Source organism: Liolophura sinensis, unplaced genomic scaffold (assembly GCF_032854445.1).
Source record: "Liolophura sinensis isolate JHLJ2023 unplaced genomic scaffold, CUHK_Ljap_v2 scaffold_101, whole genome shotgun sequence".
NCBI classification, from domain to species: Eukaryota; Metazoa; Mollusca; class Polyplacophora; order Chitonida; family Chitonidae; genus Liolophura; species Liolophura sinensis.
In genome coordinates, this window is record NW_027018040.1 from 81,370 (window position 1) to 98,707 (window position 17,338).

A 17,338-nucleotide genomic window follows, 5' to 3' on the forward strand; every position below is an offset into this window, starting at 1 on the left:
CTTGAGAAGATACATATCAGGTATAATGAGTTGACCCGGTATTAGAGAGAGAGGAAAATAAGCTCTCCAGAGAAGTTACACATCAAGTAATGTGTGGACCCGGTATTGCAGAGAGAGGAAAATCAGCTCTCCAGAGAAGTTACACATCAGGTAATGTGTGGACCCGGTATTAGAAATAGATGAAAAGCAGCTCTCCTGAGAAGATACACATCAGGTAATAATAAGATACCCACCCATCAGCCACCTTGAATATGTTGACTATAAAATTGGAATACGTAAAAAATTAACAATACGGTTCATTATTTTAAATGTATATTACTACATTTTACTGACACTAACTCAACCATTCAAACGAGAATTACACAATACATAATCACTCATTTTTATTTAGCATTCTTCTCAAAAGTTGGAACACAAAGGACAATGGCAAAATGTCACTGAATCATACATGTAGATGAATACAAATACAACTGACATAAAAATAACAGCAAGCAGATGTAACGGTGCAATGCTCTATAATAGATGACCGTATGATCTTGACCACAGGTTGTCATAACTACAGTACTAGTGATGACGCCGCTCCTTAAAGTAAATCAGGTACAATATAATTAAAGACGGGCAGCATAGAGAGTAAAACCAGAGCAGTCACAACAGTGTGATTGCTGGCAAATGGTCACACGCAGCCGGCGAAATACGGCCTCTTGTCAATTTACCTCAGTCAGGGTTTTATTCTAACTCTTCATGTAAATGCATAAACAGCAGCAATTTAAACATCTCCTAGCATCATGGCTTATGCAAAATTAGGTAAAAAAATGCAGTGATGTTAATTGCAATTTATTACACGTCACTGGTCTAGAATTACTCAAAGCCAGACTTTTACATTTGCTAAGTTCAGAAATCAAAGATGATTTTCCAGCTCATTTTAGATGGACACATTGTTGTGTGTTTTAACATACATGTAGGGGGATTTTGGAGCAAAAACAGCCTGGCAAAGTTACACAAGGCAACATATTATGCGGCTGGATACATGAGCTGCACATCAACTTGGAGACGAATGGTCGTCTTTGAGGTTAAACTTAAACTGGAACTATCTACATATTCTGTAGAGCACACATAGTGATATGTGCCATTACAAGCTGGCCGTGAGTATCTTACATACAGATAATGTCAGGGTGTATGTTATACATGTCAATTTACTTTAAGCACGCGTTTAGGTCTACAGATCTGGATGAAGTTAAGTAAACATAGGAAGGAGACAGCTCATGTTGTAGTTACTCAAACATGTATGCAATAAAAGAGAACTAGCGCTCAGTGCAAAAACAATTGATCAGGTTTTTGAAATAAAAATCCTGGACAGGATTAATTACAAAATTTGAAAAAGAAAAACTTAAGAAAAACGGTTTAACAACTATACACTTATCAGTTCACTGGAATAAGCACATCCACGCCTAACACAATCTATATTCTGAACAAAATCCTTAACTTTATTTATTTATTAATCTGATTGGTGTTTCCAAGAATTTTTCACATATATACATGTATTAAGAAAAGCATATAATACAGCTAAAAGATATGATTTGTACTGGCCGAAATTATCAAAATGTCATCATCTAAAATCACAAGACACCGTGTAATACTTACAGGATAGGGATCTACCTGAGCAGTGAATACAGTGTGCAGTAATGCATATTATCTAACATCACAGCACTTACATGGAAATCTGGTTTAAAGGAAATATTTCTAATTTACAATACAAATCCTTAGCATCCTTTCTCACTTTGCTTACATACTAAAAAACGAGTTCAGTTTTTAAACACATTCCTGTTACACTTTTGAAACGTGTTAGTTTTTATTCATAAAAGAAATGTCTGGTAACTAAGAGATGTGTTTATTAGGGTAAACACATCACATATTTACATAGTAATGGAGTGGATATATTAAGAAAAAGACATACTCCAGTAAACACATGTCTATATTGAGTGTAGACATCTGATAAATTTGTCAAAATGTTTAATATTGTAAACATGTGACATGTTTATACTCTAATGCATAACACAATTCATGTATTTATTCAAACGATGGCCAGGTACATGTAGTGACAATGTGTTACTAAGGCAAAGTTTCAGTACAAAAAAAAACCTAAAAAAAAAACCCAGCCAAACATACAACAAACAATGATATCAAGATTTGAGTTATTTGATTGGTGTTTAGGTGAAAACCTCAGTGTAAGGTATAAATGAGGTGTATATGGGGTGTGCGTTTCATGTATACCTCAGTGTGAGGTAAAGATACATGTATGTACACCCCATCTACATTATCTGAGGTATACTGTACTTCAAGTTAACACCAGTCATATGTCTATACCTCAGATATACCAAAAGAACACAGAACAGTATTTGAATAGGAGATAATATACCTCAAATACTCCTTGGGAACTGAAAAATATCAACACTTGGACATGTTCGACGATGTACCTAAGGTTCACCTCAGAAACTTAGAAAGTTTTTGAATATAATGCAGTGATCATGTACCTGGTTTAAACCTCAGCCACCTTTTTAATGTTTTCAAAAAAGAGTTCAGATTCAGGCATTTCCCTCAAACAAAATGATGACTACAAAATTACAAATGTATTTCTGTCCCCCCAAAAATGTTTACAAACTAAATATAAGCCTTTGTCTCCCCCAATACACACTTGCCATTCAGTGTCAAATATCCACCAACCGCATAGCAGGGATACATGTATATTTGTCCCTGATTATTCAAAGATGCCTGCCCTTGACAGTGTGCATATTCCAGGCTGTGGGAAAAGAACTCAACTGTGCACTGACTGATACTTCCTGGGACTGAATTTTTTAAAGTATGAGCACATACAAACATTTAAAGAGAAGCACTAAATTTTGCTCAAGCACCTGGAAAGCCTCATGTAAATGTAAATCACTGTTGTTGTTGTAAATCAGCTGCAAATTACAGATACTGTGAACAAAGAACTGCATGCACTTACAAGCTTACAACTTAAATTTGTCTATAATTTATACAGCCATTAGCTTAGTGTTTTGAGATTGTTTTCTGTCCAAATAAAAGTGAAAACAGAGTGCTAAATGTTACACTCAGGTACATCCACCTTGCCAATAGCATATACCTGAGCTATACCTCCACCTATACCTCAGGCATCATCTTTTTACCAACCTCAGTACCTCAGATTCACCTCATATACAAGTAGACCTACATCCCCAAGTACATGTATACCTCAGACACACCATCAGATATATGCTACATCTCAGATGTACCTCAAGTATACCTCCAGTACACCTTATTGGTTACACATGCCCGATTCGGGCAATTGGGTCCAAGACTTCTTCCAAACTGAAGTGTGAACGAGCACTCAAAAAAACTGGATAAAGCTACCACAAAGACACACTATAAATTTCTGCCCTGCTATTTTGCATTCAGTTAAATTATGTCGGAATTTTATTTGTTTTGGATAGAACTAAAAACCTTCTGCCCAATATTATTACCCACCCCATGAAGGTTACCGAGGTGACAAGATGTTATGACTTCACTTCCAGCAACCACAGTTCAAACGAATGGCAGTAATGCTAGGTTGATTTTTGATACGTTGTAAAGAAAAGTGCACATTGCATGTACAGATATGGCATGGCACCACATAGAAGTTTAGAAGAGGATATATATTTTTGAAGTTGAATCTGACAAATTTCAGGTCAAGTTGTGAGTGTCTTAACTTAACTGGACTACTTTTTACCATGGATTATCCCCAACCATTACAACCCCAACCCTGTCTACCCCTCATCCTGCTATTTATGCAAAATTTCCCCCGCACACTTATAAGGCTTGTATTTCCAAATTTCATTTACACAGGTGAGTGTAAAATGGCATTCATCTGACCAGAACTGTTTCAGGATGGCTATAGATGTAGCAAGTTATTTTTATTACATATTCTGAAACACCTACAAACATGTATGACACTTAGTATAGCAAGGCACAATTATGTATGGCAATTTTGTTATGTGCAAAGTGATTTTACAACATTAAATATGCTAATGTTGTGTTTCAAAATAGGTCTAAAAGTTGATCTGCTTCTTATCTTTGATGAAATTTGATTAAATGTACTGTCTGTGTAACAATAATAATACAAATTTTGTTTAATTTTTTTTTTTTAATTCCTTCCTACAGGTACAAGTGGAGATAGGCCAAGCAATTCTTACATAACTTCTGTGCAGATGGGGAGAACTGGTAAAATTAAATAGCAACTAAAGACAACAGGTGTTGCATTTTAAGGAAATACAAAGTAAATCTTCATTTCTGCAGATTTTCTTTTTTGACAGAAAAGAAATTTAAACCCTGTTCTCCACAAAACATCTTATCCCGGACACTAACGTGTAGAGTAACAACTCAGGTGGATCACTAGCCCTGAAATTTCATTCTTGCCATTAGCCATGTAAGATTTTGCTTTTAATGCCAAATTCATATGAAAACATTACTAACAAAAAATTGTAAAACTTTGTCCTCTTTGTTACACATGCTCAATTCAGGAAATTGGGTCCAAGATTTGCCTCCAAACTGAAGTCTGACTGATAGGCAAAAACTGACACAGAGGCACTAAAGTTGTTCATACACTATAAATTTCTGCTATGCTACTGTGCATCTAACAAGTCTAAATAAAATACATCAGAATTTTATTTGTTTTGAATAGAACTGAAAACTTTTGCCCCATTGGTATTACCCACCTCTCTAGAGGTTACCAAGGTAAGAAAATGTTATGACTTCACTTTCTGCCACTACAGCTGAAAAAAAAGGTAGCTGAGAATGTTGTAGCCAAAGGTGTAAGATGCATGTAGAGGTATGGCATAGTGCCATAGTGCCACGCGAAAGTTAGGGTATATATATTTTTGAGGTTGATGATTTATTACATAATTTTTAAGGAAAATCAATGCTCTCGTCTAACCTAAAAGGGTAAGGTATATTTTTCTAATTTAGTTTTTTTTCCTTAGGAACTAAAGTTACAGAACACAACAAGAATTACTACATGTGCCATGTTGAGTATATTATGTATTGTCATGTACAAACTGTGACCTGTTTTGGTCAGTGACATTCCTGATTATGCTGATTTACAAGTCACCATTACTAAAAATAAAACTACCCAGTCATTATCTACATGCATTTTGTCTGGAAGAAAACTGGCATTGATGTTCAGGACAAGTCAGACAGACTGTGTATAACTACATCAAGCTGTAAACTTGTGACAGATCAACGACCACTTTGCAGAAGAAGCTATACATACTGAATTAGCCACACTACTGACATTAACTAAAACATCTACAAACTGGTCATTTATTTTTTTTAAAAAAGAGTCTATTTCAACAAAATGTAATACTATGGAAAAGATGTACTGAATAATTACCCGATGGTCAGGAAGTGCTTATCATATCACAGAGAACTGGAGGCAGAGTTGCAGAGTCACCCGTTACCAGACGAGCAGACACAGATCCAGACCAGAAACCAAACTCAACCCATGGCACGAGAGGCTCTGTGACGATAACACCACTGTTAGTGTACATTACCTGGTTGTTGTCACAGTCCAGGACTGTCAGTGTGTGCTCATCACAGTCCAGGTACACACCCAGGTGATGAGGTCGTGTGTAACGTCTGTCCTGTCGATAGTCAGGTTTGATCTCACCACCACTGTGACTATAACACTTGACCTCATCACCACTGTACGCCATCACAATGTACCAGAAGTTACGGCCAGGGTCTGTCTCCTCACTCACACCACAGCTCTCCTGTGTCACTCCTACACGACAGTCATAGTAACAGCCATGTGAACAGGTGATGTGTATCTCCCAGTAGTACCTGCCCGTCTGGTAACGCCCGTCTGTCACAGCTCTCCTCCACCCGAACAAGCCCTTACCCTCTACCACACAGCCGCTGTCAGTGATTCTCAGCTTCCTGTCGTCTGTCTCTGTGAATCTCAGCGTCGGCTCTGCAAAAACACAACAGAAGCAGCATGAACAACAGAAAATCATAAACACACGCTGTAAGACTGAGATGTAAATACCTGTACACATACCGTAGTTTTACCTTCTCAACACAATCTCTTGGACTAAAATGACACATATCGCTGGTATGAATGTAATTTATACACGGATCTCTGTCATTTTCAGCCAGTTTAAAAGAGTTGTGCTTCGACAAGAACTGGATCCATCACTAAATGACGGGTATGACATAGACCAAGTACTGGTTTAAAATACAGACTTTTATCGCTCTAATTTGTTTGAAACTTATCACTTACAACAAGAATAATACCTTCCTCTGTCCGGCACAGGGTTTTAGTTGTCAGTTATGGCACATTTGAACACAATTCACTTTGAAGCTGTAGTAGGCCTGTAACAAGCTACCGAAGCCGTCTGTCTAGTAAGGGAGGTAACTCGCCACGCATAACTTAACAAGTGACTTTCTTTTGCCACAATACCCCAAAGACTATTTAACCCATCAGAATTACTAGTAGTAAAGAAGTATTGGATTCAATTTTTTTCCATAGATCTTTTAAAAGAGAGTTAATGTATTTAGATATTAAACATAAACTTATATCAAGCGAGGAAATACATCTAGATCAACAATTATTTCTATATACATACCTGGAATCTCTACCATTTAATATTAATAATGAAACACATATGAGAGTTTTTTCCCCTTTGAAATATATGTTTGACTACATTTGAGTCTAGCAAATAATGGTGAGTTTTTATTTGGATACTTGTATCATTAGTAATTAAGAGAGTTGACATATATTCTGTTATCAGTTATATGTTAAATATCACAGGTCTAGACACTGAGGGATAGGCTATAATATGTTATCTGTTCTGTCCTAACAGTACACCTGTTGGTTTGTCCACAGGGGTAAATATCACCCACACACTCAGGGGTACAATATGTTATCTGTTCTGTCCTAACAGTACACCTGCTGATTTGTACACGTGAGGTAAATATCACTCAGACACTCAGGGGTACAATATGTTATCTGTTCTGTCCTAACAGTACACCTGCTGATTTGTACACGTGAGGTAAATATCACTCAGACACTCAGGGGTACAATATGTTATCTGTTCTGTCCTAATAGTACACCTGTTGGTTTGTCCACAGGGGTAAATATCACTCAGACACTCAGGGGTACAATATGTTATCTGTTCTGTCCTAACAGTACACCTGCTGATTTGTACACGTGAGGTAAATATCTCTCAGACACTCAGGGGTACAATATGTTATCTGTTCTGTCATAACAGTACACCTGCTGATTTGTACACGTGAGGTAAATATCACAGGTCTAGATACTAAGGGATAGGCTATAATGTGTTATCTGTTCTGTCATAACAGTACACCTGTTGGTTTGTCCACAGGGGTAAATATCACTCAGATACTCAGGGGTACAATATGTTATCTGTTCTGTCCTAACAGTACACCTGTTGGTTTGTCCACAGGGGTAAATATCACTCAGACGCTCAGGGGTACAATATGTTATCTGTTCTGTCATAACAGTACACCTGCTGATTTGTACACATACTGGGGACACTGAGCCTGGGTGATATCTGTCCGGTTCTAACAGTACACCTGCTGATTTGTGCACATACTGGGGACACTGAGGGGGGAAATTACTATCTGTCCTGTTCTAACTGTACACCTGCTGATTTGTACACATACTGGGGACACTGAGGGGGGAAATTACTATCTGTCCTGTTCTAACTGTACACCTACTGATTTGTACACACACTGGGGACACTGAGGGGGAAAATTACTATCTGTCCTGTTCTAACTGTACACCTGCTGATTTGTACACATATTGTAAACATCCAGGGACACCCAGGGGTACACTACTATCTGTCCTGTTTTAACTGTACAGCTGCTAATACACAACTCTGCAATGTACTTTCCCTTTTCTTGGATAAAACCATAATGTTGTATTCACTACATTTATATTTATTTTTTACCAAACCATGCTGTATATAGCATTAAATTTCTTAGGATGGCCTAATGAATGCCTTTTGACTTCTCAACTCACAGTACACTTTACAAGAACCATACACTATTTTCTATCTCACATTAGTTTGTGTCCTCTGTGCACACCCTATTGTACATCTTACACTAGTGTGTGTCTTCTGTGCACACCCTATTGTACATCTCACATTAGTTTGTGTCTTCTGGGCACACCCTACTGTATACCTCACATTAGTTTGTGTCTTCTGGGCACATCCTACTGTATGCCTCACATTAGTTTCTGTCTTCTCGTTACACCCTACTGTATGCCTCACATTGGTTTGTGTCTTCTGGTCACATCCTACTGTATACCTCACATTAGTTTGTGTCTTCTGGGCACACCCTACTGTATACCTCACATTAGTCTGTGCCTTCTGGGTATACCCTACTGCATACATCACATTGGTTTGTGTCTTCTGTACACACTTTACTGTATACCTCACTATGCCTTCTGGGTATACCCTACTGCATACATCACATTGGTTTGTGTCTTCTGTACACACCCTACTGTATACCTCACTATGCCTTCTGGGTATACCCTACTGCATACATCACATTGGTTTGTGTCTTCTGTACACACCCTACTGTATACCTCACATTAGTCTATGCCTTCTGAGTATACCCTACTGCATACATCACATTGGTTTGTGTCTTCTGTACACACTTTACTGTATACCTCACATTTGTCTGTTTTCTGTACACACCCTTCTGTATACCTCACATTAGTTTGTGTCTTCTGTACACACCCTTCTGTGTGCCTCACATTAGTTTGTGTCTTCTGGGCACATCCTACTGTATGCCCCACATTAGCTGGTGTCTTCTAGTCACATCCTACTATTTACCTCACACTAGTTTGTGTCTTCTGGGCACACTCTACTGTATACCTCACATTAGTTTGTGTCTTCTGGGCACATCCTACTGCATACATCACATTGGTTTGTGTCTTCTGTGCACACCCTACTGTATACCTCACATTATTCTGTGCCTTCTGGGTATACCCTACTGCATACATCACATTGGTTTGTGTCTTCTGTACACACTTTACTGTATACCTCACATTTGTCTGTTATCTGTACACACCCTTCTGTATACCTCACATTAGTTTGTGTCTTCTGGTCACATCCTACTGTATACCTCACATTAGTTTGTGTCCTCTGGGCACACTGGATTGTATACCTCATATTGGTCTGTCTTCTGTACACACCCTTCTGTATACCTCACATTGGTTTGTGTCTTCTGGTCACACCCTTCTGTATACCTCACATTAGTTTGTGTCTTCTGGTCACACCCTTCTGTATACCTCACATTAGTTTGTGTCTTCTGGGCACATCCTACTGTATACCTCACATTAGTTTGTGTCCTCTGGGCACACAGGATTGTATGCCTCATATTTGTCTGTCTTCTGTACCACCCTTCTGTATACCTCACATTAGTTTGTGTCTTCTGGTCACATTTTACTGTATACCTCACATTAGTCTGTGTTATCTGTACACACCCTTCTGTATACCTCACATTAGTTTGTGTTATCTGTACCACCCTTCTGTATACCTCACATTAGTTTGTGTTATCTGTACACACCCTTCTGTATACCTCACATTAGTTTGTGTCTTCTGGTCACATCCTACTGTATACCTCACATTAGTTTGTGTCTTCTGGTCACACCCTTCTGTATACCTCACATTGGTTTGTGTCTTCTGGTCACATCCTACTGTATACCTCACATTAGTTTGTGTCTTCTGGTCACATCCTACTGTATACCTCACATTAGTTTGTGTCTTCTGGGCACACCGCATTGTATAGCTCATATTGGTCTGTCTTCTGTACCACCCTTCTGTATACCTCACATTAGTTTGTCTTCTGGTCACATCCTACTGTATACCTCACATTAGTTTGTGTCTTCTGGGCACATCCTACTGTATACCTCACATTAGTTTGTGTCTTCTGGTCACATCCTACTGTGTACCTCACATTAGTTTGTGTCTTCTGGTCACATCCTACTGTGTACCTCACATTAATCTGTGTCTTCTGCTCACATCCTACTGTATACCTCACATTAGTTTATGTCTTCTGGTCACATCCTACTGTATACCTCACATTAGTTTGTGTCTTCTGGTCACATCCTACTGTATACCTCACATTAGATTGTGTCTTCTGGGCACAGCCTACTGTATACCTTACATTAGTTTGTGTCTTCTGCTCACATCCTACTGTATACCTCACATTAGTTTGTGTCCTCTGGGCACAGCCTACTGTATACCTCACATTAGTTTGTGTCTTCTGGTCACATCCTACTGTATACCTCACATTAGTTTGTGTCTTCTGGGTACACAATACTGGATACATAACATTGGTTTGTGTCTTCTGTGCACACCCCACTGTATACCTCACATTAGACTCTGCACACCCTACTGTATATCTCACAGTAGTTTGTGTCTTCTCTGCACATCGTACTGTGTACCTCACATTAGTTTGTATCTTGTTTGCTCACCCTATAGCATCTCTCACGTTGGTTTGTATCTTTTTGCCCACCTAATGCACGCCTCACATTATTTTGTGTCTGTTTGCCCACCACATTGCATGCCTCACGTGAATTTGTATCTTTTTGCCCACACTATTGTCTGCCTCACATTAGTTTGTATCTGTTTTGCCCACCTAGTGCATGTCTCACATTAGTTTGTATCTTTTTTGCAAACACCCTAATACATGCCTCAGCTTAGTTTGTATTTGTTGTGGACACCTCAATGAATGCCTGACATAAGTTTATGTTTTGTGAACACCCTAATACATACCTCAGCTTAGTTTGTATTTGTTGTGGACACCTCAATGAATGCCTGACATAAGTTTATGTTTTGTAAACACCCTAATACATGCCTCAGCTTAGTTTGTATTTGTTGTGGACACCTCAATGAATGCCTGACATAAGTTTATGTTTTGTGAACACCATAATACATACCTCAGCTTAGTTTGTATTTGTTGTGGACACCTCAATGAATGCCTGACATAAGTTTATGTTTTGTAAACACTCTAATACATGCCTCAGCTTAGTTTGTATTTGTTGTGGACACCTCAATGAATGCCTGACATAAGTTTATGTTTTGTGAACACCCTAATATATGCCTCAGCTTAGTTTGTATCTTTTTGCCCACACTATTGTCTGCCTCACATTAGTTTGTATCTGTTTTGTAAACACCCTAATACATACCTCAGCTTAGTTTGTGTTTGTTTTGGACACCTCAATGAATGCCTGACATAAGTTTATGTTTTGTAAACACCCTAATACATGCCTCAGCTTAGTTTGTGTTTCTTGTGGACTCCTCAATGAATGCCTGGCATAAGTTTATGTTTTGTAAACACCCTAATACATGCCTCAGCTTAGTTTGTATTTGTTGTGGACACCTCAATGAATGTCTAACATAAGTTTATGTTTTGTAAACACCCTAATACATGCCTCAGCTTAGTTTGTATTTGTTGTGGGCATCTCAATGAATGCCTGACATAAGTTTATGTTTTGTAAACACCCTAATACATGCCTCAGCTTAGTTTGTATTTGTTGTGGACACCTCAATGAATGTCTGACATAAGTTTATGTTTTGTAAACACCCTAATACATGCCTCAGCTTAGTTTGTATTTGTTGTGGACACCTCAATGAATGTCTGACATAAGTTTATGTTTTGTAAACACCCTAATACATACCTCAGCTTAGTTTGTATTTCTTGTGGGCATCTCAATGAATACCTGACATAAGTTTATGTTTTGTGAACACCCTAATACATGCCTCAGCTTAGTTTGTGTTTGTTGTGGACACCTCAATGAATGCCTGACATAAGTTTATGTTTTGTAAACACCCTAATACATGCCTCAGCTTAGTTTGTGTTTGTTGTGGACACCTCAATGAATGCCTGACATAAGTTTATGTTTTGTAAACACCCTAATACATGCCTCAGCTTAGTTTGTGTTTGTTGTGGACACCTCAATGAATGCCTGACATAAGTTTATGTTTTGTAAACACCCCAATACATACCTCAGCTTAGTTTGTGTTTGTTGTGGACACCTCAATGAATGCCTGACATAAGTTTATGTTTTGTGTACACCCTAATACATACCTCAGCTTAGTTTGTGTTTGTTGTGGACACCTCAATGAATGCCTGACATAAGTTTATGTTTTGTAAACACCATAATACATGCCTCAGCGTAGTTTGTGTTTGTTGTGGACACCTCAATGAATGCCTGACATAAGTTTATGTTTTGTAAACACCCTAATACATGCCTCAGCTTAGTTTGTATTTGTTGTGGACACCTCAATGAATGCCTGACATAAGTTTATGTTTTGTAAACACCCTAATACATGCCTCAGCTTAGTTTGTGTTTGTTGTGGACACCTCAATGAATGCCTGACATAAGTTTATGTTTTGTAAACACCCCAATACATGCCTCAGCTTAGTTTGTGTTTGTTGTGGACACCTCAATGAATGCCTGACATAAGTTTATGTTTTGTAAACACCCTAATACATGCCTCAGCTTAGTTTGTGTTTGTTGTGGACACCTCAATGAATGCCTGACGTAAGTTTATGTTTTTTGTACACCCTAATCCATGCCTAACATTAGTTTGTGTGTTTTTTGTACACCCTACTGTACACCTTGCCTTACTTTGTGTCTTTTGCCCACACCCTACTGTAAACCTGACATTTGTCTGTGTTTTGTTAACACAATAGCGTACACCTCATATTATTTGTGCTTTTTGTAAGCTCTTATCACTTTCCTTTCTCTTTGAATACTGTTCATTTTCTAGGGGCACCCAACTATATTGCAGCTCATATCGGTTTGTTTCCTTAACACAGTTTATCGTGTGTTTTGCACACAAACAGCTGTGCGCCTTATCCATTTTATGTCTGTCCTCCATGCACATAATAATGTAAACCCTACAGTCGTTTATGTCCTCTAGGCACACTCTACATTTTATACATATAAGAACCTACTTGTAACACGTGGGCGTGACATTTGTCCACTGACTGCTGCTTCTAAGTCCTGACTTTCTTCCACTGTCTCTTTTACTGTCAGGTGTCTAGGGACAACAAGGTCACGCTGTACAAAATCTAGAAGCTTCTGTTTGCTGACCTCATGTTCCTCCAGATCTGCTTTTATCTCATTCAGCTGGTCATCAATTCTGTGAGAAAAGGAGAGAAAACAAAGAGACAAAGTCGTGTAGTAATCTTGTGTACATAGCTAGAATGCTATGATGTACTATCCCTAGTAGGTTAGATCTGATTTTTTTTTTTTTTTTTTTTTGATTGGTGTTTTACGCCGTACTCAAGAATATTTCACTTATACAACGGCGACCAGCATTATGGTGGGTGGAAACCGGGCAGAGCCCGGGGGAAACCCACGACCATCCGCAGGTTGCTGGCAGACCTTCCCACGTACGGCCGGAGAGGAAGGCAGCATGAGCTGGTCTTGAACTCACAGCGACCGCATTGGTGAGAGGCTTCTGAGTCATTACGCTGTGCTAGCGCGCTAACCGACTGAGCCACGGAGGCCCCTAGATCTGATTTGATAAACGTATGTTTGAACACTAGATATATTTTACACTTGGGTCATGTTTTGGACAACTACAGTGCTGGTACTCAATGTTACAGAAACACATCTACTATTGTCATGTGCACATGCATAACAATCCTAGAGAGGTATAACACATTTATACATACGTTTTGGTGAAGTGCGTGGAACCCTGTCAACAAACAGAATTGAAAACACATATTAAATCATGTAAAGATGATAACCCAAACTGAGATACTGTAGCTATACTTTCACCTCAACATGTAGCAAGAACACAGTTATAACTGAAATGTCTTACCTCTCCAAGTACACAGGCACCCTTGGCTTTTAATTCAAAGATTTACACCATTCCCTGATTTATTACATAGTCCACATCAACTCTCAATTCCGGTTAATAAATTCCATGGTGTTTCATACAATGCGATTTTCCACAAAGATCTGTTTACATACAAACCATGTTTTTGAAAAACAGCATAAAATATAATTTGACATTACATATTACTTTAATCGGACAGTGGTGCGGTTATGGGTGGAAAAGTGGACAGCGACCAGAGGGTACCACTGAGCAAAATAAAGCTGATGAACTCAGGATCTAAAACTTTAGTAGATCTGGCAGCATGAGGTGGATTTGAACAGGTGGTCACAGTTTCTAAGGGTGGCTGGGTCATGGGTAACATCTGGAGTTGAGGCAGCAGATCCAATGTTAGAGATTGTGCAGGTCTGACTTACCTTTAAAAACTCGACGTCCACTGACGCTAATAAATCATTGGAAGCCTGTACCATCCTCTCCATTTCCTGGGTCTGTAGCTGAATATGTTTGAGTATAGCACTACACTCCACACTCCACTGTGAATAGCGGGTTTTTATGCCATCTATGGAGTGCTGTCTCCAGGCTTGTAAAGATTCCAAGGCTGCACAATAAGCCTTTTCTACCTCCTGAGTGTGAAGTTCCTGGTTTTCCTGCCAAACAAAGAAATCGTTTATTACCTCATCCAGACCTTTAGAACTGTGTGTTCAAGAAGTTATATATGTATGTGTAACAGGTTGAAATATAAGCCCCATACAGCTGTGTCTACAATGTATCTCCAGGATGGAGGGGATTTCCCTGTAGTCCAGCGATGTACATGTAAGTGTCGAATCAAAACCCTAAGGTACGTGGTTCAATCCCCAAAAGGGTCGTGTCATCAACAAATGATGCTCCGAGCAGGGCGAGATGGTGGAGCCTAAAATGTTTCGGACAGTACCTCAGATACCTGGGGCTGATTCAAACGCAAACGAGTCGCCCCATCCGATCAAACGGTGTACGTATATATATTATGGATATTATTATGACAGCGTACGATTGGCAATGATATCAAATGGAATTGCCCGAGGTGGGCATATTGCGTGTGTGTCAATGAGAAGAAAGTCATATTAATGATACGATTAATATGATATGATTGAGTCTGATTAGATAAACCAGAAATAGGTAAAATAGACTCGTCCTTCACGCAAATGAATTCCCGCACCAGTCCATGCATTCCCTTGTTTAAGCTCTTATAAAAAGTCGTCACTGTTCAGGTTTAACTCTTTAATTGTAATCTACATGTATAATATGTGACAGAAGACAGCTTCATCAAGACTAGATAATTGACAGGTGTGTGTTACCTGGACTTGTGAATGATAGCAATACTCTAAATAGTCAAAATAAGTCACTCGGGTATGCCTTGCAAGACAGGCTGAACAGGTGTCATGGAAAATACCAACCTGTATCTTATTGTGCAGCCTCGTAACTCCTGACAGTGATTCTTTAGTTTCTTGTAAGACTTTCTCCAGTTCGCTAGTCTTGTTCAAAACAGCTAGCTGTAATGGGAAAAACGGTACATTAACAAATCCGCCTTTCAAACGACTCACTACAGTGCAGGACAAAAAGCCCCATTCTTCTCTAAAGATGACAAACTTTGGGTGAACATATAGTTCCAAATCATGTCATATTTATTTTGAGTATCGATTTATATACTAGCATGGTACACGATTTAGATAGTGGTTTAAGTTATTTGAATAGAACATTCCTTGCGTCTTTCTAACATCATTGAAAACTGTTTACTACTTCTCTTAGCATGGTTCCAAAGTAATTTTGAACTTACTCAATTTCTTAATTTTTTTCGTGGTTTGTGTTAATCGTTGTTTAGGGAATTGACGTTGCAATTATTGACTCTGAACATCTATTTTGGTTGATGGATGATATACAAATGTCCTTTTCGCATTACTTGTCATTCGCAACTGCAGATGGTATATCCCGCATAGCATGTTCCGGGTGGTCAACCACACACCCCATACAGATCACCATCCGACACGGTACACAGTACAAGCCGAATGGCTGACCGTGCCTGGCACAGGACGGCTGCTGAGTTGATTGGAGGTCTCTGCTAACTTGACCCTGTGAGGTTTCCCGGGAGAGGTACTCCAGGGAGGAAATCAGTCGATGCCGTTTTAGAGGCCCCCTCGTTGGATGGTAATTTGTAAGACATTCCTGACAGTACAACACATTGCAGATGGTACAAAACTTGACAGCTTTAGCATGATTGTCCTCACACATAGAACAATATGGGATGTCATCCTCAAGCTTTACAGCAGACAACTTCTCCACAATTTCCGCCAGGTGAAAGTTGGGAGGCAGACCAGCTACACCTTCTTTCCCCAGACTGGTCGGTGCCCGACACACAGGGCATGCTATCTGCTGATGAACGTCCTCATTCCCAGTGTTTCCGGAGGTCTTATCTGTCTGTACAGGTTTGGACTTGTCAGCATATAAACCAATGCATTCCCTACAAAAACTGTGCTGACAGGGTAGCATTACTGGTTCCCGGAATGTTTCCATACATACAGAACATGTGAGAACATCATCTCGATTCTGCTTGCTTTCGGCCATTATTCTCTCGGGTTTTATTCCTGAAATAAAAACGGCAAATTGCTCAGACTGTCACTTGTGAGGGTGTTCCTACTTACAAAAATATTAACGTTCAAGACAGCACACTGCCTCCGTCTGTTCTCGTGGTCCAAAAACATATTGGGCACAGTACTGTTAGTCGTTATCCCCCAATTCTCATTTAAGAAGCATTAAAGCGCCTATACATGTACGAGGAGAGTATGTGCATGTCGCTTTCCCGGAAAGGAATCCATTCTGGTCAATTAGAAAATTAGCGATTCTACCTTTCATTACGCACAAGAGACATTTTTGACAAAGGTATGGTCAAGACGGTTTGGGCACATGTGTTCGATAGGTATATAGCTCCCACCCACAATTAGCAGATTTGTGTGGTCACGAAGGTAACTTGACCCTAAATACTGTACGATAATAGGCCCAAACCTTTGGAACATCTCTATCTGCAGAATTTTAGAAATATAATAAATATCACATTACTAATAGTGACGATTAACACGAACATTTCTTACTTAGATTAAAACAGATATGAATTAAGGTCAAAGTCTTCCAGCTCCCAGTGTTTTATTATGTTATGGTCAGAAACCACAGAAGTACAGACTACAACAGAGCTGCTATACCCTCGATCAACACTGATCAGACAAAATGTTTAAACCGTAAATGCAGCTTTCACTCCGCCATAGAAATGTGAGGTACATGTCCAGTTAGATACAATGTTATGACAGGGACAGTTTAGAGGGAACCAAAAAGCCTGGATCGAAGATATGTAACCTCAGGTAGACTGCAGAAGTAGGTCAGCATCTGTTGTATCTCCA

The 17,338-nt window shown here is 39.1% G+C and overlaps 1 protein-coding gene across 1 annotated transcript; it reads right to left on the reverse strand.

Annotated features, from left to right (window-relative positions):
* Window positions 1-342: 342 nt before the first annotated feature.
* Window positions 343-16,511, reverse strand: LOC135481474 (probable E3 ubiquitin-protein ligase MID2). The gene is made up of 6 exons (XM_064761287.1): window positions 15,850-16,511; window positions 15,347-15,524; window positions 14,330-14,560; window positions 13,750-13,772; window positions 13,024-13,211; window positions 343-5,998 (listed from the first exon to the last, which is right to left on the reverse strand). Exons 1-6 carry the CDS (start codon window positions 16,509-16,511, stop codon window positions 5,427-5,429), a joined length of 1,854 nt encoding a protein of 617 aa, XP_064617357.1. The 3' UTR covers window positions 343-5,426.
* Between the last annotated feature and the right edge of the window lie 827 nt (window positions 16,512-17,338).